Raw genomic sequence first — 18,564 nt, 5'->3', positions numbered from 1 at the left:
AAAAAAAAAGGACATGCACAACTTTGATTTTAATGCGGCAACTGCCTCGTTTTACATATAGTGTTATTAAGATACAAGTAATGAATGGAATAACGGACGTGCTAATCTATGGTCTAAAACGCTTCTACCTCAAAAGTTACACAACTTGCATACAAAAATGACATTATACATTTACCCACAAAGCCTTTCTGAATCAAACGAAAGAGTAAGAACCAAACTGAAGGGCAATCAATATATCTCTCTGTCTTTCTCTCTCTACCTCTAGTCTGTTCAAGCGTCACCAAAACCAGATATTACGGCTATCGACAGCCTTAACAGATGTGGTAACCAAAGGCATACGCCCAAACTCACCGACAAACCTATTGACACACTCGCTTCTTTTTTCGCTATGACCTCCCAAACTACTGATTCCCGTCGAACCAATCTCGAATATCTTGCCTACAGAGAAAACACCAACACGAGTACAGTTAGCTATAATAAACTCTACAAAGCTAACGCTTAGAGATCCCATGTTCTAGTTTATATATGAGAAAACCCAATGATTATACATATTGATATATTCTCATCATTGATTTCTCTACTAGATAGAGTGTGCAGATCTGATTCTTCAAAGTTCAATAAAAATCTATATAAAATATTTTAAATTATGCAAGAAAAGGGACACATAGAATTTCTAAATGTTTCATCTGGCGATGCCGAAACTGACGCGAAATCGTCTTTTTCACGTTTCAGTACACACTTGATGCAAAGAATCCAACACGCAAAGGTTCCTCAGGAAGAAGATATTTCTAACACTCAACATCTAGTCCACTTCTCATACAGGGCTTTGGATCCCATGAAAATAATATAGGGTTTGAAGTACTTTAAAATACACATTGGTAAGTACTTTTTTTTTATAAACTCGGTTTACAATTCTAATGACGAACCAATATTACAATAACTAGCTGAGAAATCTCCTTACAACCCTAACGACTTATTTATGTTATACGACGATATCATGATATACTAATCAAAATTACAAAGTTTCTCTTCAATATTAATTAGAGTTTAATTATGTCAAAGTCACTCAAATGCAATGATGTACAATAATCTTTCCTCTACCATACCTTTAACCCATATGGGAGGAGCGCCAGTCGCATTTGCAATGAGAAAAGACATTGCGATATCTTCACAATTTCTGGGTAAAATAAAATTAAATACAAGGAACAGCGCTAATTGAATCATTACTCATCTTAACATCACAGTAAAAAGTATTTACGGTAAGGAAAGCAAAAAAAAATCGATAGAATAAAGTTAAGAACCTGTTTCTGGTAGTGTATTCTCTGATCGAGGCTGGCATTTCATTTGTGTACATACTCAAATACTTCTTGTGAAAAAACGCGGCCTTTGATAGAACCATACTGTACGACCCGCTCCACCAAACAGACCACCATCCACCGTATATGTACTGATTCCCTCTCTAAAGAAAAAAAAAACAATCGTAGAACAACAAAGTATATTAAAAGCATACCCAGAAGCTCTTTTGTGTCGAATTGTGGAGCCTAATTCATCGGAAAGACTATGAACACCTTACACATTGAGAGTGAACCACTATAAATATGTGTTATTCTATGCTGCTCTTCATTGATTTGATTATTTTCTGATTATATCAGATTTGTGGCTCAAATAAATGTCCAAATCACGATTTCTCCAGGTTTTAAGCTGCTATAGTCGGTAGTTCCCTATTATTCATGTTAAAGGTAAGAACTTAAAACTTTCTCTGGATCAATCAGCAAAATCATTACAAGACTATATACCAGACTACAGAGTTAGAGCAAAAGACTCACCAAAGGATCAACCGAATGAACGCGAGGCACGAATCCGACCATCGTATCGGGCGCGCTCTGCCAAACGCTGAAGGCGAACTCGACCGAAGAGCACGGAAATATAACGTCGTCGTCGATGGAGAAAACCGCGTCAGTTTTCAGGTCTCTGATTTCCTTGAACCGGTTGTTCAGGCTGTCTTCTCCGTTGATATCGAACTTGACCTCGACTTGCCTCCCGTCTCTGGCGTTGGACCGGACGACTCGGCTCAGAAACCTCTTCAGAGACTCCGGCGGATCTTCGGGCTCGCTCCACACGACGTGCACCGAATCGAGGCCTCGACACATCGTGTAATGCGATACCGACTGCTTCAAGAGATCGTGCCTTTTCCACGTGTTCATCACGATCGCATATCCTCTCCTGCGTTTGAAGTTTTCAAAATCAATCAAATCAAGGCTATTACAGCCAATAATAAATTTTTTTTTTTTTTAAATGTTGAAGAAGAGTGCAACGCAAATGCAATTTTTTTTTTTTCTGTTTCTGCACAACGATATGACACCGAAATCGCCTCAATCTTCCATTACATCGCTACAAAGTAAGCAAAGGTCTCCGTAGAAATATTAAAATAATGATAATCAATGGCGACGGAAAAAAAAAAGAGAGAGAGAGAGTTTCGAAATGGTGACCGACCGAGATTCGGCGACTGGAGGCATGGAAGAGAAAGAGCGATCCTCGGTCCAGCCGAAGAAATCAGGGACGCGAGAGGCGAGAGCGACGAGCGTGAAAGCGACGCAGCAACAGAGGACGAGCTTGATCTTGAGAGATCCGACGGCGGAGAGAGCCGCCACGCGGAGCCTCTGCAGCGTCCGACGGTTCGCCCTCATTCTCGCCGCCGTCGTCTCATTCGGAAGCTGGCCTCGATTCGCTTTTCCGGCCTCGCGATCGGACATGTGATGTGAGAGAGAGAGAGAGAGTCTCTCAGTCAGTCAGTCTGGCGAAGGAAACGTAATGTTTGCTTTCTTCTTCTTTTTTCATACCAAAAATAAAATAAAAATAAAGTTTATGTCACATCATCCAACGGTTCAGCTTCGTCTCGTTTGGAAACCAACTCATACTTTTTGGCCTTTGATTCTCTCTCTCGCCTCATATATATATATATATATCCGTATTTACGTATTTGCCCTCATCAACTTCTTTTCTTTACCTTTTCGTCTTTCAATCAATGTTTTTTTTTTTTATGAAACTCGTCGTTTAGCAGTGATAGCAACTCTTTAGGTGGCAAAGAAACAGTAAGCGGTGATGCCAACGATGAGCAAACAAACAACGAGAAATATTTTTTAGTGATTAATAATTTAATATAGAGAATTCTCTTAGCAACTGCTCTGCTACCACCAAGTGGTGAATAAATGATGTATGTATATGAATATTTTTATTTGAATCATTAATGCCACAAGTACATTTATATGATAAAGAATAAGATCGCTTTTAGTTTTAGCTTACGGTATGAAAACTATATTATGGAAACTTTACGTTAAATAACGAAGACCCGCCACGATGTAGACAGATATACTATTTAATACTTTATTTAATTTTTGTTTGAAATTTTGAAATTGTACCAAGTTTTTTTTTATTGGAATATGAGTTGAACTTGAACATCCACCAATTTAAAGGTAGGTACATGTGAGCAAGAGTGGTCAAAGTCAGCATTGCCAGCTCATCACCAACTCAGTCTCGGCGTGACTAGCACACTGCGCTAGTCTTACATGTAACTAACTTCCACCTATAGCTGTAACTAACTTATAGCTCGTAGATTAGTATATAAGCAATTGTATTTGTAATCAATACAATCAATCAAATTATTTTAGAACAACTTGTTCAACAGTTTATCAAATCTCTCTCTCTCTCTCTCTCTCTCTCTCTCTCTCTCTCTCTCTCTCTCTCTCTCATAACGGATATCAGATATAAAATGTGCTCGTTTAATTTGTGCATAGTTGTAGCAAATAGAAGAATAGATGACACACTATATTTTTGGCACTTACTTAGCTCATTCAAAATACTATATGATGAAAACATCATCGCAAAAATTTAAAGCGATGATATATACAAAAACAAAAGACGGACAATTCGTCTCCAATTTAAAATACTATACTCATTACGGTTTATATATAGGCAGAAATTTAACCGTACTCTCATAACGATATAATAAAAGACGGACAATTCGTCTCCAATTTTAAAAAAACTAAATAATACACAATCACAATTTTAAAGCGATGATATATACAAAAACAAAAGGACAATGTAGCAAAATAGTAAAAATGAAACTACGAATTTTGCTTTTAGTCTACGTTTCAAAATTTTTAGGGAAATAGCCAACAGGTTTATGTGGCAATAATTAAGTACTGATTTGCTCTTATTTATTAACAAATTCGTAATTTTCTCTCTCCTGCTTTTTTCCTACACTTTTTTAACATAAAAACTTCAAAAAATCATATCTATCTCACATGAACTCGAAATTGAGTGATTCCAAATCTTACGAATTCGTGACGCCGAGATCTTCAAAAATAGATCCATTGTGTTTGATGAAAAATCATGTTTAATACCATAGATGTAGAAAAATCACGTTACTACTTTAAATATGGAAATAACTGTAAATTTTTGAAATTATCAAAAAATTAAATGGAAACGTAACTATGATAACTATGATGTATTAAACATAATTTTTCATCAAACACAATGGGTCTATTTTTGAAAATCTCGATGTCACGAATTTGTAGCATCTGAAATCACTCAATTTCGAGTTCGTATGAGAAAGATACGAAGTTTTGAAGATTTGATGTAAAAAATAATATTTGAAAAAAGTAAGAGAGAGAAAGTGACGAATTTGTTAATAAACAAGGACAAATCAAACCTCAATTATTGCCACATAAGCCATCTGACTATATCCCTAAAAATTGTCAAGCATAGGCTAGATCCAAAATCACATGTTTAAAGTGGCCTAGTTGGTTACAAAACTCAAAACAAAAACAGTAAAATAAGAGGGCGACACTAATATGGCTACGATGTACAAAGATTGTTGAGACCAAGATTCCGCGTCCATAAAATATATGTTGCTGATACTTTTTGCCCACGCTGACAATCAACCAACCCCAAAGCAACATATTAGAAACCGCTAAAGACAACATGATACGCCGGACAAAGTGACCTCATCATCGACCGTGTCGTTTTCCTTTGATGACTACACACGCTGCACCATCATCGATGCTGACTCACGCCTCATCGTCAATGACGACTCATGCCGCATCCATGTCGAAGGAAAACTATGTTGAACCACTGTCGACGATGAAAACTGCCTCATCATCACAAACGATGAACCACGTCCAATCATATTTGACGACGAAAAATGTCTCATCACCACGGACAACGACCCACGTCTGACCATCATCAACGACGTCATATCCCATACCAATGCGCTGCCCACCTACCCCACCTCTGATGACACCTCATTATGTCGTCGTTTCACATCATATGGCCGCACAAAATTTTGCGTACTTTCTTTGAAGCTCATGTTTATGTTTCCTTCCTCGGAGTCAGAGGTAGAAAGGCAAACAACCAAAAATCATTGGCGACACTAGCCCCATGGGTAGAATACTAAATATGCAACGATGCCTATGTTTGTAATGAAAATACTAAATATGCAGCGATGCCTATGTTTGCGTCATTACAAAACCCTTAATGTCGAGAAAGACATTTAGAGGAAATGGAGAAATATTTATGTCTTTGAGCTTGATCAACAACTTCAGCTAAAAACTTGCAAAAAAAAAAAAAAATCCTGATTAATTAAGAGGGTTCTATCTCCAAACTAAATAGTTATGAGAAGAATAATCTATGAATTCATATTTCTTCTAAGACAAAAACATAATGATAAAACACAAAGAAGCACACCAAAGTTAAAAAAAAAAAAAAAAACTGACTATACACAATTGACTCAACAACTCACATTGTTAGCTAATAAGAGTCTCAACTACGCCACTAAGTCTACCTCTCTGGGCTAAAACAGAAAATTCGGTTAAAGATTTTATTTTGATTTATTTTCTAATTGAAATTATCCGGATAAAATTAATTGTACAATTAATTTTAACCGAAATTTTGGTTAAAATTAACCGTCAGGTTAATTTTAACCGAGTAAGATTTCAGTTAACTTAGGTTAACCGTCCATTTTCAATGCTTTTTAGCCTTTTTTTTAAAAAAAAATTTATCAATTTTTCTTTTCAATGTTACAGACTGCAGTGACATTGTCTCCCTTTTCAATACAGTGCCAATAAGTCTACCACTTACAGACCGTTTCCCTTTTCATTTTTTTTTATTATAAAGCTTTTTTTTTATTTATTTCTTTTGATCAGACAATAGAAAGCCTTTCAATAGATGTAGGCAAACATTCATACTTGAACGTTTGTTTGATCGGTTAATTGAATTAGATTTTTTTTAGGTTAACAGTTAACCTATAACCGTTTATTTCAGCTAACAATTAACCGAAGTTAACCGAAAATTCACCTTGACTCTGGGCCTTAGCCTCGTGGCCATCCGAGCCTCGGCCTTGCGACACTTTCAGGCCTTGTCCTCATGACACGATCAAGCCTTGGCGTTCAAAACCACCCAAGTCGCCTAATTTCAGCTTGTAGACTTTTTTTTGTCTCGGACGTTAAGTATAGTATAATTAAAATGAGAGTTTAATCTAATTTATTAATTTTTTTGAAGCATTTTCTTAGTTTATAACATGTACTTATTGATTTAAGGCATTGATTTAGATTTTATGTTAGCAACTTGAATTAATAAAGAACTCGTAAATTTCATTTATAAGAAATTTACGATATGGTTTGCGTATTTTTTTTGAAGTCTTTATATGCAATAGTTTATGTAGTTTGATACAACTTTGCGATGGTTTGAGATAGAGAAATTAAAATGAGAGAGAAATCAAACTGAGATAGAACATCGAAATTTAAGGATGTTTTTATGCAAAAATTGAAACATATCCATATATATGAAATTATATAAATAGTGTGAGACTAATCAATTTTTATAATTTGTAATATTATACTTATCGTTGAATATAAAAATAATAAAACACCATCTCTCTCTCTCTCTCTCTCTCTCTCTCTCTCTCTCTTATTCGTCGGAACCACCGACTGCCATGGTTCCCGAGCCTTTGATTCCATTTTGATCCTCTCAGCTTTCTAGGGTTTGTGAACAGACCAATCTTTCAGAGACCGACCAAGAAACCCGAAATTCCATGCTCTCTCTCTCTCAATCATAATCATTAAATGGAGATCTCGATCAACGAAACGCTGAGGGACGACGAGCTGCGATCAATCCTGGGGAAGCTTGAGAGCGATCAGGACAAGGAAGCGTTCGGTCTGGTCTGCAAGCGGTGGCTTCTGTTGCAGAGCGCCGAGAGGAAGAAGCTCTCCGCCCGCGCCGGACCTCACATGCTCCGCCGCATCGCCGCCAGGTTCTCCGGCCTCCACGAGCTCGACCTCTCTCAGTCCGTCTCTCGCTCTTTCTACCCCGGCGTCACCGACTCCGATCTCGCCGTCATCGCCGACGGTTTCGCCTCCCTCAGAGTCCTCAATTTGCGCAACTGCAAAGGTACCGATTTCGAAACTCCGGTCTTGAGACTGAATGAATTTAGGATTTTTTTTTTATCAAGTGTGTTTCTGAATTAGGCGCAAAGGCAACATCTTTTTCGGCGTTTTGATGACAGATTTTTATTTTTTGGCTGATCGAAGGATATACTTTGTTATTTCCGATCTTATAATGTTTGAAAAGGAAAATTAATGCGATATCAGTTCGATCCTTACTGTCAAAATTAGTGGGATACTATCTTATTCAGCTTATTATCTCTGCCTGAAATCATTTCTCAAGTGATCTCAAGTCAAATTAAACATCACAGCTATGAGGCGATTTCCAAAATAATTAGAAAAGAATTAAAAATCACATAAGAAAGCTACATCCGCTTCACTAATAACCCTAATCGGGAGTTGTGTTTACAATCTCTTTTCGCATTACAAAGAACATCGATTTACGCATAATTGTCGCAAGGTCTTTACAATCATTGCCGATATGTTAGGCACCACAACTCAACAACTATAATCGATATCAATTTTTTTTTTTTTTGTTTTTATACAAACTAAGTTTGAGATAACTAACGAGCTAAAAAATTTACTATCGTACAGGAATCACTGATACGGGAATAATGACGATCGGACAAGGCCTCTCTTCTCTCCAGTCCGTGGATCTCTCGTACTGTAGAAAACTGACGGACAAAGGGCTCGTCGTTCTCGGCGAGGGCTGTCCCGACCTGCGAGCCTTACGTCTCGCCGGTTGCAGATTCGTCTCGAGCGGCTCGTTGCAGGCTCTCTCGAAGAACTGCCCGGATCTCGAGGAGCTTTGCCTCCACGGCTGCGTAAACGTCAACGACGACGGACTCTCCGATCTCGTGACCGGTTGCCGAAGAATAACCTCTCTGGACTTGAACAAGTGCGTCAACGTCGGAGACAGAGGCGTCGCGAGCGTCTCCGAGGCGAGCGCGTCGTCTCTGAAGACGCTCAAGATCTTGGATTGCTACAAGGTCGGGGACAAATCCGTACTTTCCCTGGCTAGATTCTGCGCCCGGCTCGAGACCCTGGTGATCGGAGGCTGCCGAAACGTCACCGACGAGTCGATACTGTCGCTCGCGAACTCGCCGTGCAAGGACGGTCTCAAAATCTTGCGTATGGACTGGTGTCTGAGCGTTTCGGACGCTTCGCTGAGCGCGGTCCTCGCTCGGTGTCGGAGCTTGGAGGCTCTCGATATCGGTTGCTGCGAGGAGATAACCGACGCGGCGTTCCTGGGCGCGGGCTCGAGAGAAGGCGAGCTGAACTTGAAGGTGTTGAAGGCGAGCAATTGTCCCAAGATCACCGTCGCTGGGATCGCAAGGCTTTTGGAGGATTGCAAGTCTTTGGAGTATCTCGATCTCAGGTCGTGCCCTCGAGCCACCAAGGCGTGTTGCGACGAGGCCGGGTTAGTGTTTCCCGATTCTTGCAAAGTCAACTTTACGGGAAGTTTATCTGAGCCCGACGTGTTGCTTTAAGAAAAAAAGAAAAAAGGCTAGTCTTTAGTAGATTTGTGTGTACATTGCTCTGTGTTATTACTGTGTAATATTTATTAATTTGTCCTGTTGATTTGGCAATTAATAATGTGAAATGTGTTTATTTGTTCTGAATTCGTCTGTTGAGGATTTGTGTAAATTAGAGACACTTGAGACAGGAATGTATTGTTTGAGCGTAGTCGAGTCTATATACATCTGTCCATTTGTTTGTTCGTTTTATTTTTGATGAGAGAGAGAGAGGAGAGAGAGAGAGAGAGCCTACCAAACGATTCCTTCACCTAATTTGGGTGGGGAAATTTCATCTTCTAGACCTCACAACAATCAATAAGATTCGTAAATTTTAATTTCTAAAAGTTAGTTAGAATCTATTGAGTTACGATGGTATCTGATTAATTACGATGAATTCGATGAGTTCGGATGAATTCTAATCAATTCTTACGAGTTAGAAAATGAGTTTGGAAGGTTATAATAGGTTTGGAGAGCTATTTTTGTCCAATAAGTTGGCAAACTATCATGTTAAACTATAAATTTGTTTATTACTACGAGTTCTAGAAAATAAAGTTTCAATTTTTAGTGTTGCTAACTCGTATCTAAATTTCCTTCCGTTTCTGTTCTGTGTATGCATTAAAAAAAAAACATACACAATAAACTAAACAGGAATTATATGTTATGTAACAACATCGGAACATCATTCCAATTTTGTTCTGTTTCGACCGCCCAAATTTAATAAATAAATAAAAAGCAAAGCTTTCATTTGATTTTAAATATCTAGCAATTTTAAATCCATGGAATTCCTTTCTCAACCTAGGTTGAGTAAATCTGTACAAAAGACCATGTGTAAATTATAGTTCCCCAATACAAATTGTTGCATAAAAAAGAGAACTCTCTACTTTGGTCATAAATCTTTGGAGTGAAAGGTATAAATAAAAGCCAAACTCTTCTTCTCTAGGATTGAGAAACTGTTTGCTTGAGACACTTGAAAGCTTTCTGATATCCATAGAAGTCCATAAACCAGAAGTCAAAATCATCCACTGTAACTATTTCTATGTACTTTTGTGATGGCTTCTTTACATTCTCACTTTGCTCTACTCTCTTGATCTTGCTTACTGGGATAACCACCTGAGCAAGAAATAGTCCCGAAATCAGTACAACAAATTGGAGGGAAAGAGAGAAATACGAGAAATAATCAACCGTGTTCTTTATTACCTTATAACGGGCTCTGATCAATTCTCCGGTTTGAGAAAAGAGTTTGATTGATTTTTGGCTGCAAAACGCGATTTTATCGGTGGAGATGAATAGAAGACCGGAGATAGGACCGGCCGTGGTCGATAAATAGCACTGAGAGGCCTTCAATAATTTTTCTCCGTCTCGGACGCAAAATACCCTTTCGAATATTTTATTGACCCTTCCGAAATGGAGGATTGTGGCTCCAAAGCTTAGTTTTCCTCTCAAGACTTCGGCTTTTTTCCCAAGCGTGTTCATTCTCTTCACCACCGAGTCTACTCTGCCTGTAAAATAAACGGAAATTTGATTAATAAATTGTGTGAAACACCGAATCGTATTGATCGGAATAGATATAGAAACAAGAATGAGAGTTTACTTTTTCTCAAGGCTGAAGATTGATGATCGGTAATTTGTGTCGATGAATAAGCTCTTGAATTGAGTGGGAATCCAAGGACATTTTCATGAGTTTTAGTCTTCATATTTGATGATTTGAGACCTATTTAAAAAAAAATATACAATTTCAGAGGGAGTTGAGATGGTTATTGAGGTCCATGAAGAGAGGTATTTAAAGGGATGAGAGATTATAGATGTTAGTTTATTTTGGTATTATTTTCCTCATACTTTTGATTTGCTTTTTAGTCGTCAAGAGGGCTCATGAATGAAAGAAAAAGTCTGAATCTTCAACTTTTGTGTTTGCCTTAGTCATCCATGAGGCAAAAGGCAAATAACATGACTCCATAAAGCTTGATTCACCAAATGAAATTCAATCGATCATGTTACGTTGCTTTTCCGAATGAAATAAAGTTGAAAAAATAAATAATTAAAATTGAATTCGTTAGTGGATGTATGGGAGTTGTCTAGATTAAGAAAGTTTATCGTTAGATGAGTGTGTTCTTAGCATTCTTGTACACGAAACTTAATGGACTTCAACAATATGGTAAAGGAGTAATTTAATAATTTCTATGGCTATTTAATAATATATATTTATTTTACGTAGTCGTTTACCTGGATTTCAACGACCACATGATGTTGACACCTCCAAAAATCTGTGAAGATAATACATTTAAATAAGAATCACCAAAAATCTGTGAAGATAATACATTTAAATAAGAATCAAGGTTTGAAATGCTGAGTTTAAAACGTTGATGGCTCGTTTTCATTTTAAAAAATGAAAATCTTATAAAATAGCTGTTAAAAATTAATTGATTGAAAATTGTCAAAGTTTTAAACATTGAGTAAAATAGTCAATCTTATTTGGAGGAGATCGATGTAGCGAATGTGTTACAATGTTCCTTTGTTGAGTGAAGCTAGTGCCTTTGAATATTTCTCTTTTTTTTTTTAAAAAAATAGAGCAGAAATTTGATGAATGTGACGCAATATAAAATTTCCGAGGTTACCAATATAAGTTATTTTTATTAGTAATATGATGTGAACTTTGACAAATTATTTGATATTATATGATGTTACTAATTTAATCAGTACATTATTATTAAATCAAAACCCAATGTAGACATGAGATTCGGTCATGAATCGAAAAAAGTTTTAGTCCCAAAGAAAGAGAAAATATGTTCGATTATTGGGGAGACAACCTTTTAATTGTGATCATGTATATTATAACTTTTGAGCTGCCATTCTAACCTTGCGATCAAGCCTCTTTATGCACACTATTTTGACACGTCGAATCATATGACAAGCTATCACCAACAATCACATCTAACTATGTCTAAAGAAAAATAAAATCACATCTAATTCTTTTGGGTCGGGCTTGTAAATTTCTTTCATGTTGTGAGTTTTAAGGTTATCTTTGTAATTTGATTGTTGATTGTATCATACATGATGTATATAATTATATCTTAAAAAAACAACCTTTTTATTACATGTTTTATCGTCTAAATATTAAAAATAATTAATAAAAGATCCTAAGACAATCTTCAATGCTAAACTCTAAAAATTCAAATTTAGAGATTTTCTCCTCCAACAATAAAAACACAATAACTCTAAAATTTATACTTGGAATAACTTTTACATCAAATAAACAGTGTTGATGTAACACTGTTCATTTGGTGTCAAGATTACACAAAATGTTTAAGTATTATTATAATCTAATTAATTCATAAACCTTAATTAAACGTACATATTGTAATTAATCCAACCTTAATCAATATGTTTTTAACTGTTTGAAGTTTTGTTTATAATCAAAATTAATTTCCTCAATACCACGTAAATTAAGTCAATAATTAAAAAAATTATAAATATCAAACCAAATTAAGAAAATAATTAATAACAATAATTTATAGATATCAAATCTAATTAAGTCGATAATTAAAAGATACTACTACAAATACTATAACCACAAAATTCTTAACATTACAAGAAAATAAAAAATACGAAGATAAAAAAAACAACATAAAAATTGTTAAACTTATAAAAAAAAATAGCAATAATCTATAGTAGTATGTAATTTTCACATTTATAGTTTTTTTTATGATGTATTAGCTATTCCCTAAAAATGTTGTATTATCTATGTAATGAAATTTATTAATTTTCATTTTTATGAATTACAATTTTTATTTTTAAATAATTTATTATCGATTTATACTATATGTTATACATAATTGATAAATAAAATACAAATACATTTTATATATCTAGATAGACAAAACTAATTAAATTAAGACACTAAATCTAAAGCATTTTAGATTATGAAACTTAATAAAAAATCATATTCCTATAATATTCTTATGAGCAAATTTCAATTTGATGTAAAAATTACATCAAATTTGGTGTCAAAATTATACCAAATTTAATGTTAGCATCGGAGATGCTCCAATAACAATGTTATGATGAAGCTGTATAAGTCAAATACTCGGTCAAGTGGGAACTATAAAAACTTGTCAAAGGACAAGTAAGCCTTACAAAACAAACGGGTGTAGTTGTAACATATAAAAGACTTCGGTTAGAGCTTCTAGTTATATAAAAACAAGTTCTAAAAGATCTTTGAGTATTACATAATAATCATCAATGAAAGTGAGAAAACATGAACTAGATTTGGGCGGGACCCACATGTTTTGGGTGAGTAGATCGACTTATGGACGGATAGGATTTGGCCTAACGAATAAGATTTTGGCGGATAGGATTTGGGCCTCTCTTTTCAATGGGCTTTTGTATTGGCCCAATGACTTTTTTTTTTTTTTTTTTTTTTGCCATTTCTTTTCGTGGCTGATCGACCACTTGATGTATCTACACATTTCAAATTTCTTTTGTAATAATATATTTTATTTTTTTCATAGATGACTAACACTTCTTACGCCAGATCTTTTGAGATACCAGACAATTCCATATAGCAACGGAAATTCCGTAAAAAAGCCCATGATGATATCTCAAATATATATTACCAATTGCAAATATTAATACAATATCTTATACTATTTTGTGTTTTCAAACTTGGTAAGCAAATCATCAGATACATTTTTATTTCCTTTTATTTTATATTATCTTAACATAGTTGGAGTCTAAAGGACTGAGATCATAAAGCCAAATTGCCAGCTCAAGCATGCATGCAAATGAGACAGCCTCATATTGTCAAGAATGAAAAATAATTAAGTACGTGAGTTTGTGGGATTGAAAAGTTGTCCCAACTATTCATCGCTATAGTTATTATATTCTTTTTCGAGCACTTCCGTGATTTATATCACGAAATGATAAAGCATATGTGACGAGGCTAATTACACAAATTCGTGTTTCTTCGTTCTAGTATTAAATGTATTAAATACTGTGATCAGCCAATATCAAAGGGAGACTTCTCTAGCAAGAAAGCTTTTGTAACTATTCAGACGTCCCAAAATCTACTTTTTCCCTCCATTTTTTTTAATCCGAATCAACCAAACATTGTATGAGCACATGTCATGTCTAAAGCAAAAGCTTTTACTCTCATTGCTGAGACACTGATGACTCAGATTATGATAAGTTTTTAGAAGGAAATACGTTGACCAATAACTGCTTTCAATACCCTTTAAATACACCATTACCCACAATAATCTCTCTCACCAAAACACAAAAACTCAAACCAAGAACCACTCTCAAAAACTCTCTTTACTTGATTTTCATCGCTCAACGTCGAACATGAAAACTGGTATCAAGGGACAACTTATCAGATTCCCAATCAGATCAATAGATTTTTCATTATATCAGAGGTCTCCAAAGGCCTTCCTAACAAATTCCGACGAGGACGGATCTTCACTTTCTAGAAGAAGTAATAAATTCCATCTTCCAACATTCAAGTTTGGAAAGAAAGCCGACACTTTCGTTCGGGGGATCAAAGAACATTGTAAGCTTTTATTCTGTCTAAAAACTACACAATGCTAGCGTGATGATATTATCCATACATATTCAAATTTTTTTCTGATATGAATATTATTGAAATTTCCAGTGAAACTTGGGACGAACATTCAAGAGACTTTGACGCGGAAACTGAGGCTAGGAGCGAGAATTCTTCACTTCGGCGGATATCAGAAGATCTTCGAGAAATCGTTCTGCGTGAGAGAAGGAGAGAAGCTATTGAAGGCCTCTCAATGCTATTTGTCGACCACCGCGGGACCCATTTCCGGTCTCCTCTTCGTCTCCACCGATAAAATCGCGTTTTGCAGCCATAAATCAATCTCCTTTTCCTCTTCAAACGGGGAAGCGCTTCGAGCTCGTTACAAGGTAGTGATTCCGATAAGCGACGTAATGAAAATCGAGAGGAAAGAGAATGTAAAGAAGCCGTCACAAAAGTACATAGAAGTAGTAACGGTCGACGACTTCGACTTCTGGTTCATGGGATTCTTGAATTACAAGAAAGCATTCCAATATCTCCAAGACTCGTTCTCTCAATCTTATGAGTATTCTTAAGCTAATTAGAATTCTCAGCCTCGTCATGGTTTAGAAGCAGAGTTTATCAAGCTTAAATATATGTATTGCTTCTGCTTGTGCAACACTTATAGGTAGCAGTATTAATTCAGGTATAATATTTTTTCATAAGAAGGAAATATCTCATTTATTTCTTGCGTTCTATATTCAATTTGTATTATACTCTTTTCTTGATTTCTTTGTATATAATTAAGTCCATCTAGTGCTGTAGTAAATGTGATGCTACCCGATTACTATTCCTAGCTTTATTTAGCTATTACTTCAATTTTTGGTCCGTTTAAGAAATTTTACTTTATTTTTGGGGAAAAAAACAATAAGGCATTATAGTAAACACCAATACTATTAGGTTATCTTGTAAAAAATGATTTTTTTTTTTCAATCCGGAATTTCAAATTAATTGAGCTCAGCATTGACAGAGCCTACCTATACATGACAACATATATATTTGCATTATATAGAGATAGACTTTGTGATAACAAGAGAATTTGGGAATTTTAGAACTCAGAGAAATACTCATTGTATTGACTGATTACAAGCAATTAACAATAAACACACTCTATTACAATTTCAAGGTTTAAACAACCTGAATTAAATAACAACTTAATCTAACTAACTAGAAAAAAATAGGACCGGCCATCTAAAAATAAGCGCAGCTGACTCAGCATGACTATAGCCAATGATCGCCCTTTTAAAGTGGACAACATAGACATGACGTGCAACTTGGTCTTCAATCTCAGAAAGAGAGCAACATTTATAGCTTTGGTCAATGTTGTTCGATATTAATTTAGTTAGGGCATAGCGAATTTCGAGTTTTCGTGCAACATAGTACCGCTTATGAAGTGGATACCAATCTCTATATACTTTGAACATGCATGAAAAATAGGGTTTAATCGTTCCTGGAATGACCGAGCAAGGCCGGCTGGGAAGGGCATCCTAATTCTCTTTAGAGGCCGTACCATATATTGATCTTTTATTAGTGTTAAAGACTGATAATACTAAGCAAAAAAAATAAAGAATAAAAAAACGAAAAATAAAACAGAGTTTTTGTAAGTGTAGGCAAGCGTGTAGGGCAATGTGATACACTTGCAAAAAAAAAAAAAAAACTGATGTGGTTTAAAATCATAACAAAACCAAACAAGTATAGCACTTTCAAAAAGTCCCACATACAAAAAATACGAGACATGTAGAAAGAAAAGATGTTATAAATAAGAAGCTAATGCTTAGTCTCACACATATATGTTATTTAAAGTCTCACACTATTTGAAATGTGCTGACATGCCCACTAAACATAAAATTCAGAAATTAAAAAATCCAATAGGTATCATCACTTCAAATGAAAACACTCACAACACAAATATCTTACCTTGCTCATGGTTTCATTGGGTCCCGGCGTGCGCTTCACTATGGCACAGTGGGCTCAGTTGCGGCGGGTGCTCCAATGGGTCTCGGGGCAGGCTCCGGTGCGTCGGATGACTATCTGGCGCGGCTTTTTTCACCCTATTCGAAGTAAGGAATGACTTACCAGTCAATAACTAATTAAAAGCGAGATTTAAAACTGAAAAAAAAAACAAATAATAAATCACCAGTCATTTAGAATCCAGTGGGACATCGCATCTCGGAACCCAAGGCGGTAGTGTGTGCATCCTTCTTCCCACGTGTTTCGAGTGGACAACCATTTGATAGAGCAGGTAGAATGCATTTGACCTTCACAGCATGCCATGTGCACACAGAAGTGGTCATCAATTTCAGATTTGCACACTATGCATTACAGATGGTGTTGAGGAAGTCGCACGGGTACTTGGCGTCATTCACCGTCAGATTATATGAACTTTAGTAGATACCTGATAAGGAGTAAGGAGTCGAGGATGTTAGGATTTGAATCATAATTTAATCTTAATTCAATTCAAGGGAAACATATGTTGGGAGTATTGCCCACTTGAAGATAATGAATAATTGATTACTAAATTTGATAATAAGATTACTTTATTAGCATTATATGATTAGTGAGTTGATTTCTAAACAATTAGAATCAATAACAACTATCTTTCATAGCATCCGTATTAAACTGAGTCACGTGCTGGGCACCTGAGTTCGGGTGGTGAGCTAAAACGAGGTCGATGACTGATATACGCCTGGAAAGCTATATCTAAAGTCATATATGTGGAACACATAAGTGAAGGCTGATCACTATGTGAGCATTCTACACTTGTGGTGAGTGTACGACTTGGACAGGTCTTGGTTGTAGATGTGTCGTTTAATGGACCGTTACGATACACTAACCGAGGCCGCTATGATGGTCACAGTGAAACTTGATCTGAATCCTGAAGTGATCATGGACATTGGGTCATGTTACTGAGCTCTTTGACTCATTCGCTAAAAGGCTATCCATGCTAATCACAGCTTATGTCTTGGGAGTCTCTCATAGCATGATTCGAGTGGGAAGTGATTTACAGATACGAAATCCAGCCTTCCTGAAAGAAGGTTAATGTTCACTCACCTAAGGGTTGATTCTAGAACCGATAGATTGCTAGCACTTTCGAAGTAAGTAACGTTCGAAAGAATCTTTCGCTGGGGAAACAACAATGCTTAGGGCTGATATGTATCAAGAGAAGTATAACGGAAAAATTGACTTCTCTTGACACGGGTTGAACATGGAGGATCTTGATCACGAACTGACTATATCAGTGAACACTCGTCACGATGAGTAAATATAATTCTAGTATTAAAGGAGATTTCATTCTTGGCTTACAAAGTGGAGTATTTGACCAAGATTAGACGAATCGACGGAAAAAGGGAAAGGACTATTTCGTCTTTTTCATCGGATTTGTTAAGCTTCTATTACTAGGTCCATAGTCCCCGATTCGACTCTGATAAAGACGGATAAAAACTTTCGTATAATAATGTTTATCATTATTAATCTCACTTGCTGTAATTGTGATTGCCATCATTAATTCTGGAAAACGGGTATTCGCAGAATTAAATAAATATTTATGGTAGAATTGTTTATTTATTGTTGGATCAAGTAAATAGTCAATTATTAATTATTTGTTTGTTGTTGGACCAAGTAAATAATCAATTGGGTTTTAAGCAATTGAGCTTTGCACAAAATATGAAAATCGGATTTGAGAATTTTGACATGGGAGTTGCGCAAATTTGCCTTGGCCGTGTGCCTAAAATCCGACTTTTATGATATTGGTATTTACCAATATTTTCTCTTTAGTTGTTTAAATAAAGGAGATAAAATAATATAGTATATTGTCTTTTATTCTCTCCTTATTTAAAGGAAAGTATTTAGGAGAATATATTTAAAGGGAAATAATATATTCTCCTTTATTATCTCACTAAATAAAATATTCTCTATTTAAATAGAGAATAATATCTCATAGATATTGATCTGATGGATGAGAGAAAAAGTAGGATTCACTTGTTGAGATCCAAGGGCCTAGATTAAATCCTCTAGTGTGAACACAATAAAATGAAATAAT

General features: G+C 35.7%; 4 protein-coding genes across 4 annotated transcripts; 2 read left to right on the top strand and 2 right to left on the bottom strand.

The window, feature by feature from the left end:
• Nucleotides 1-3: 3 nt before the first annotated feature.
• EPC1 (Nucleotide-diphospho-sugar transferases superfamily protein) lies at nucleotides 4-2,823 on the bottom strand. Its single transcript, XM_089617828.1, has 5 exons — nucleotides 2,494-2,823; nucleotides 1,827-2,223; nucleotides 1,302-1,459; nucleotides 1,107-1,177; nucleotides 4-438 (listed from the first exon to the last, which is right to left on the bottom strand). The coding sequence occupies exons 1-5, from the start codon at nucleotides 2,751-2,753 to the stop codon at nucleotides 278-280; spliced, it is 1,047 nt and encodes a 348-aa protein (XP_089473954.1). The 5' UTR covers nucleotides 2,754-2,823; the 3' UTR covers nucleotides 4-277.
• A 4,122-nt stretch (nucleotides 2,824-6,945) lies between these two features.
• On the top strand, nucleotides 6,946-9,137 carry LOC149394421 (RNI-like superfamily protein). Its single transcript, XM_089618392.1, has 2 exons — nucleotides 6,946-7,446; nucleotides 8,034-9,137. Exons 1-2 carry the CDS (start codon nucleotides 7,122-7,124, stop codon nucleotides 8,927-8,929), a joined length of 1,221 nt encoding a protein of 406 aa, XP_089474518.1. The 5' UTR covers nucleotides 6,946-7,121; the 3' UTR covers nucleotides 8,930-9,137.
• Nucleotides 9,138-9,666: 529 nt separating this feature from the next.
• On the bottom strand, nucleotides 9,667-10,708 carry LOC149394420 (putative GEM-like protein 8). The gene is made up of 3 exons (XM_089616970.1): nucleotides 10,548-10,708; nucleotides 10,154-10,455; nucleotides 9,667-10,066 (listed from the first exon to the last, which is right to left on the bottom strand). Exons 1-3 carry the CDS (start codon nucleotides 10,648-10,650, stop codon nucleotides 9,893-9,895), a joined length of 579 nt encoding a protein of 192 aa, XP_089473096.1. The 5' UTR covers nucleotides 10,651-10,708; the 3' UTR covers nucleotides 9,667-9,892.
• A 3,511-nt stretch (nucleotides 10,709-14,219) lies between these two features.
• On the top strand, nucleotides 14,220-15,244 carry LOC149394419 (GEM-like protein 4). Its single transcript, XM_089617616.1, has 2 exons — nucleotides 14,220-14,498; nucleotides 14,601-15,244. Exons 1-2 carry the CDS (start codon nucleotides 14,294-14,296, stop codon nucleotides 15,059-15,061), a joined length of 666 nt encoding a protein of 221 aa, XP_089473742.1. The 5' UTR covers nucleotides 14,220-14,293; the 3' UTR covers nucleotides 15,062-15,244.
• Nucleotides 15,245-18,564: the final 3,320 nt, after the last annotated feature.

This window comes from Urtica dioica, chromosome 6 (assembly GCF_054948205.1).
Source record: "Urtica dioica subsp. dioica isolate 48M chromosome 6, U.dioica_male_clone48M_v1_H2, whole genome shotgun sequence".
Classification (NCBI taxonomy): Eukaryota; Viridiplantae; Streptophyta; class Magnoliopsida; order Rosales; family Urticaceae; genus Urtica; species Urtica dioica.
The sequence above is the reverse complement of the archived record's forward strand: the minus strand, read 5'-3'. Positions and strand labels throughout refer to the sequence as shown.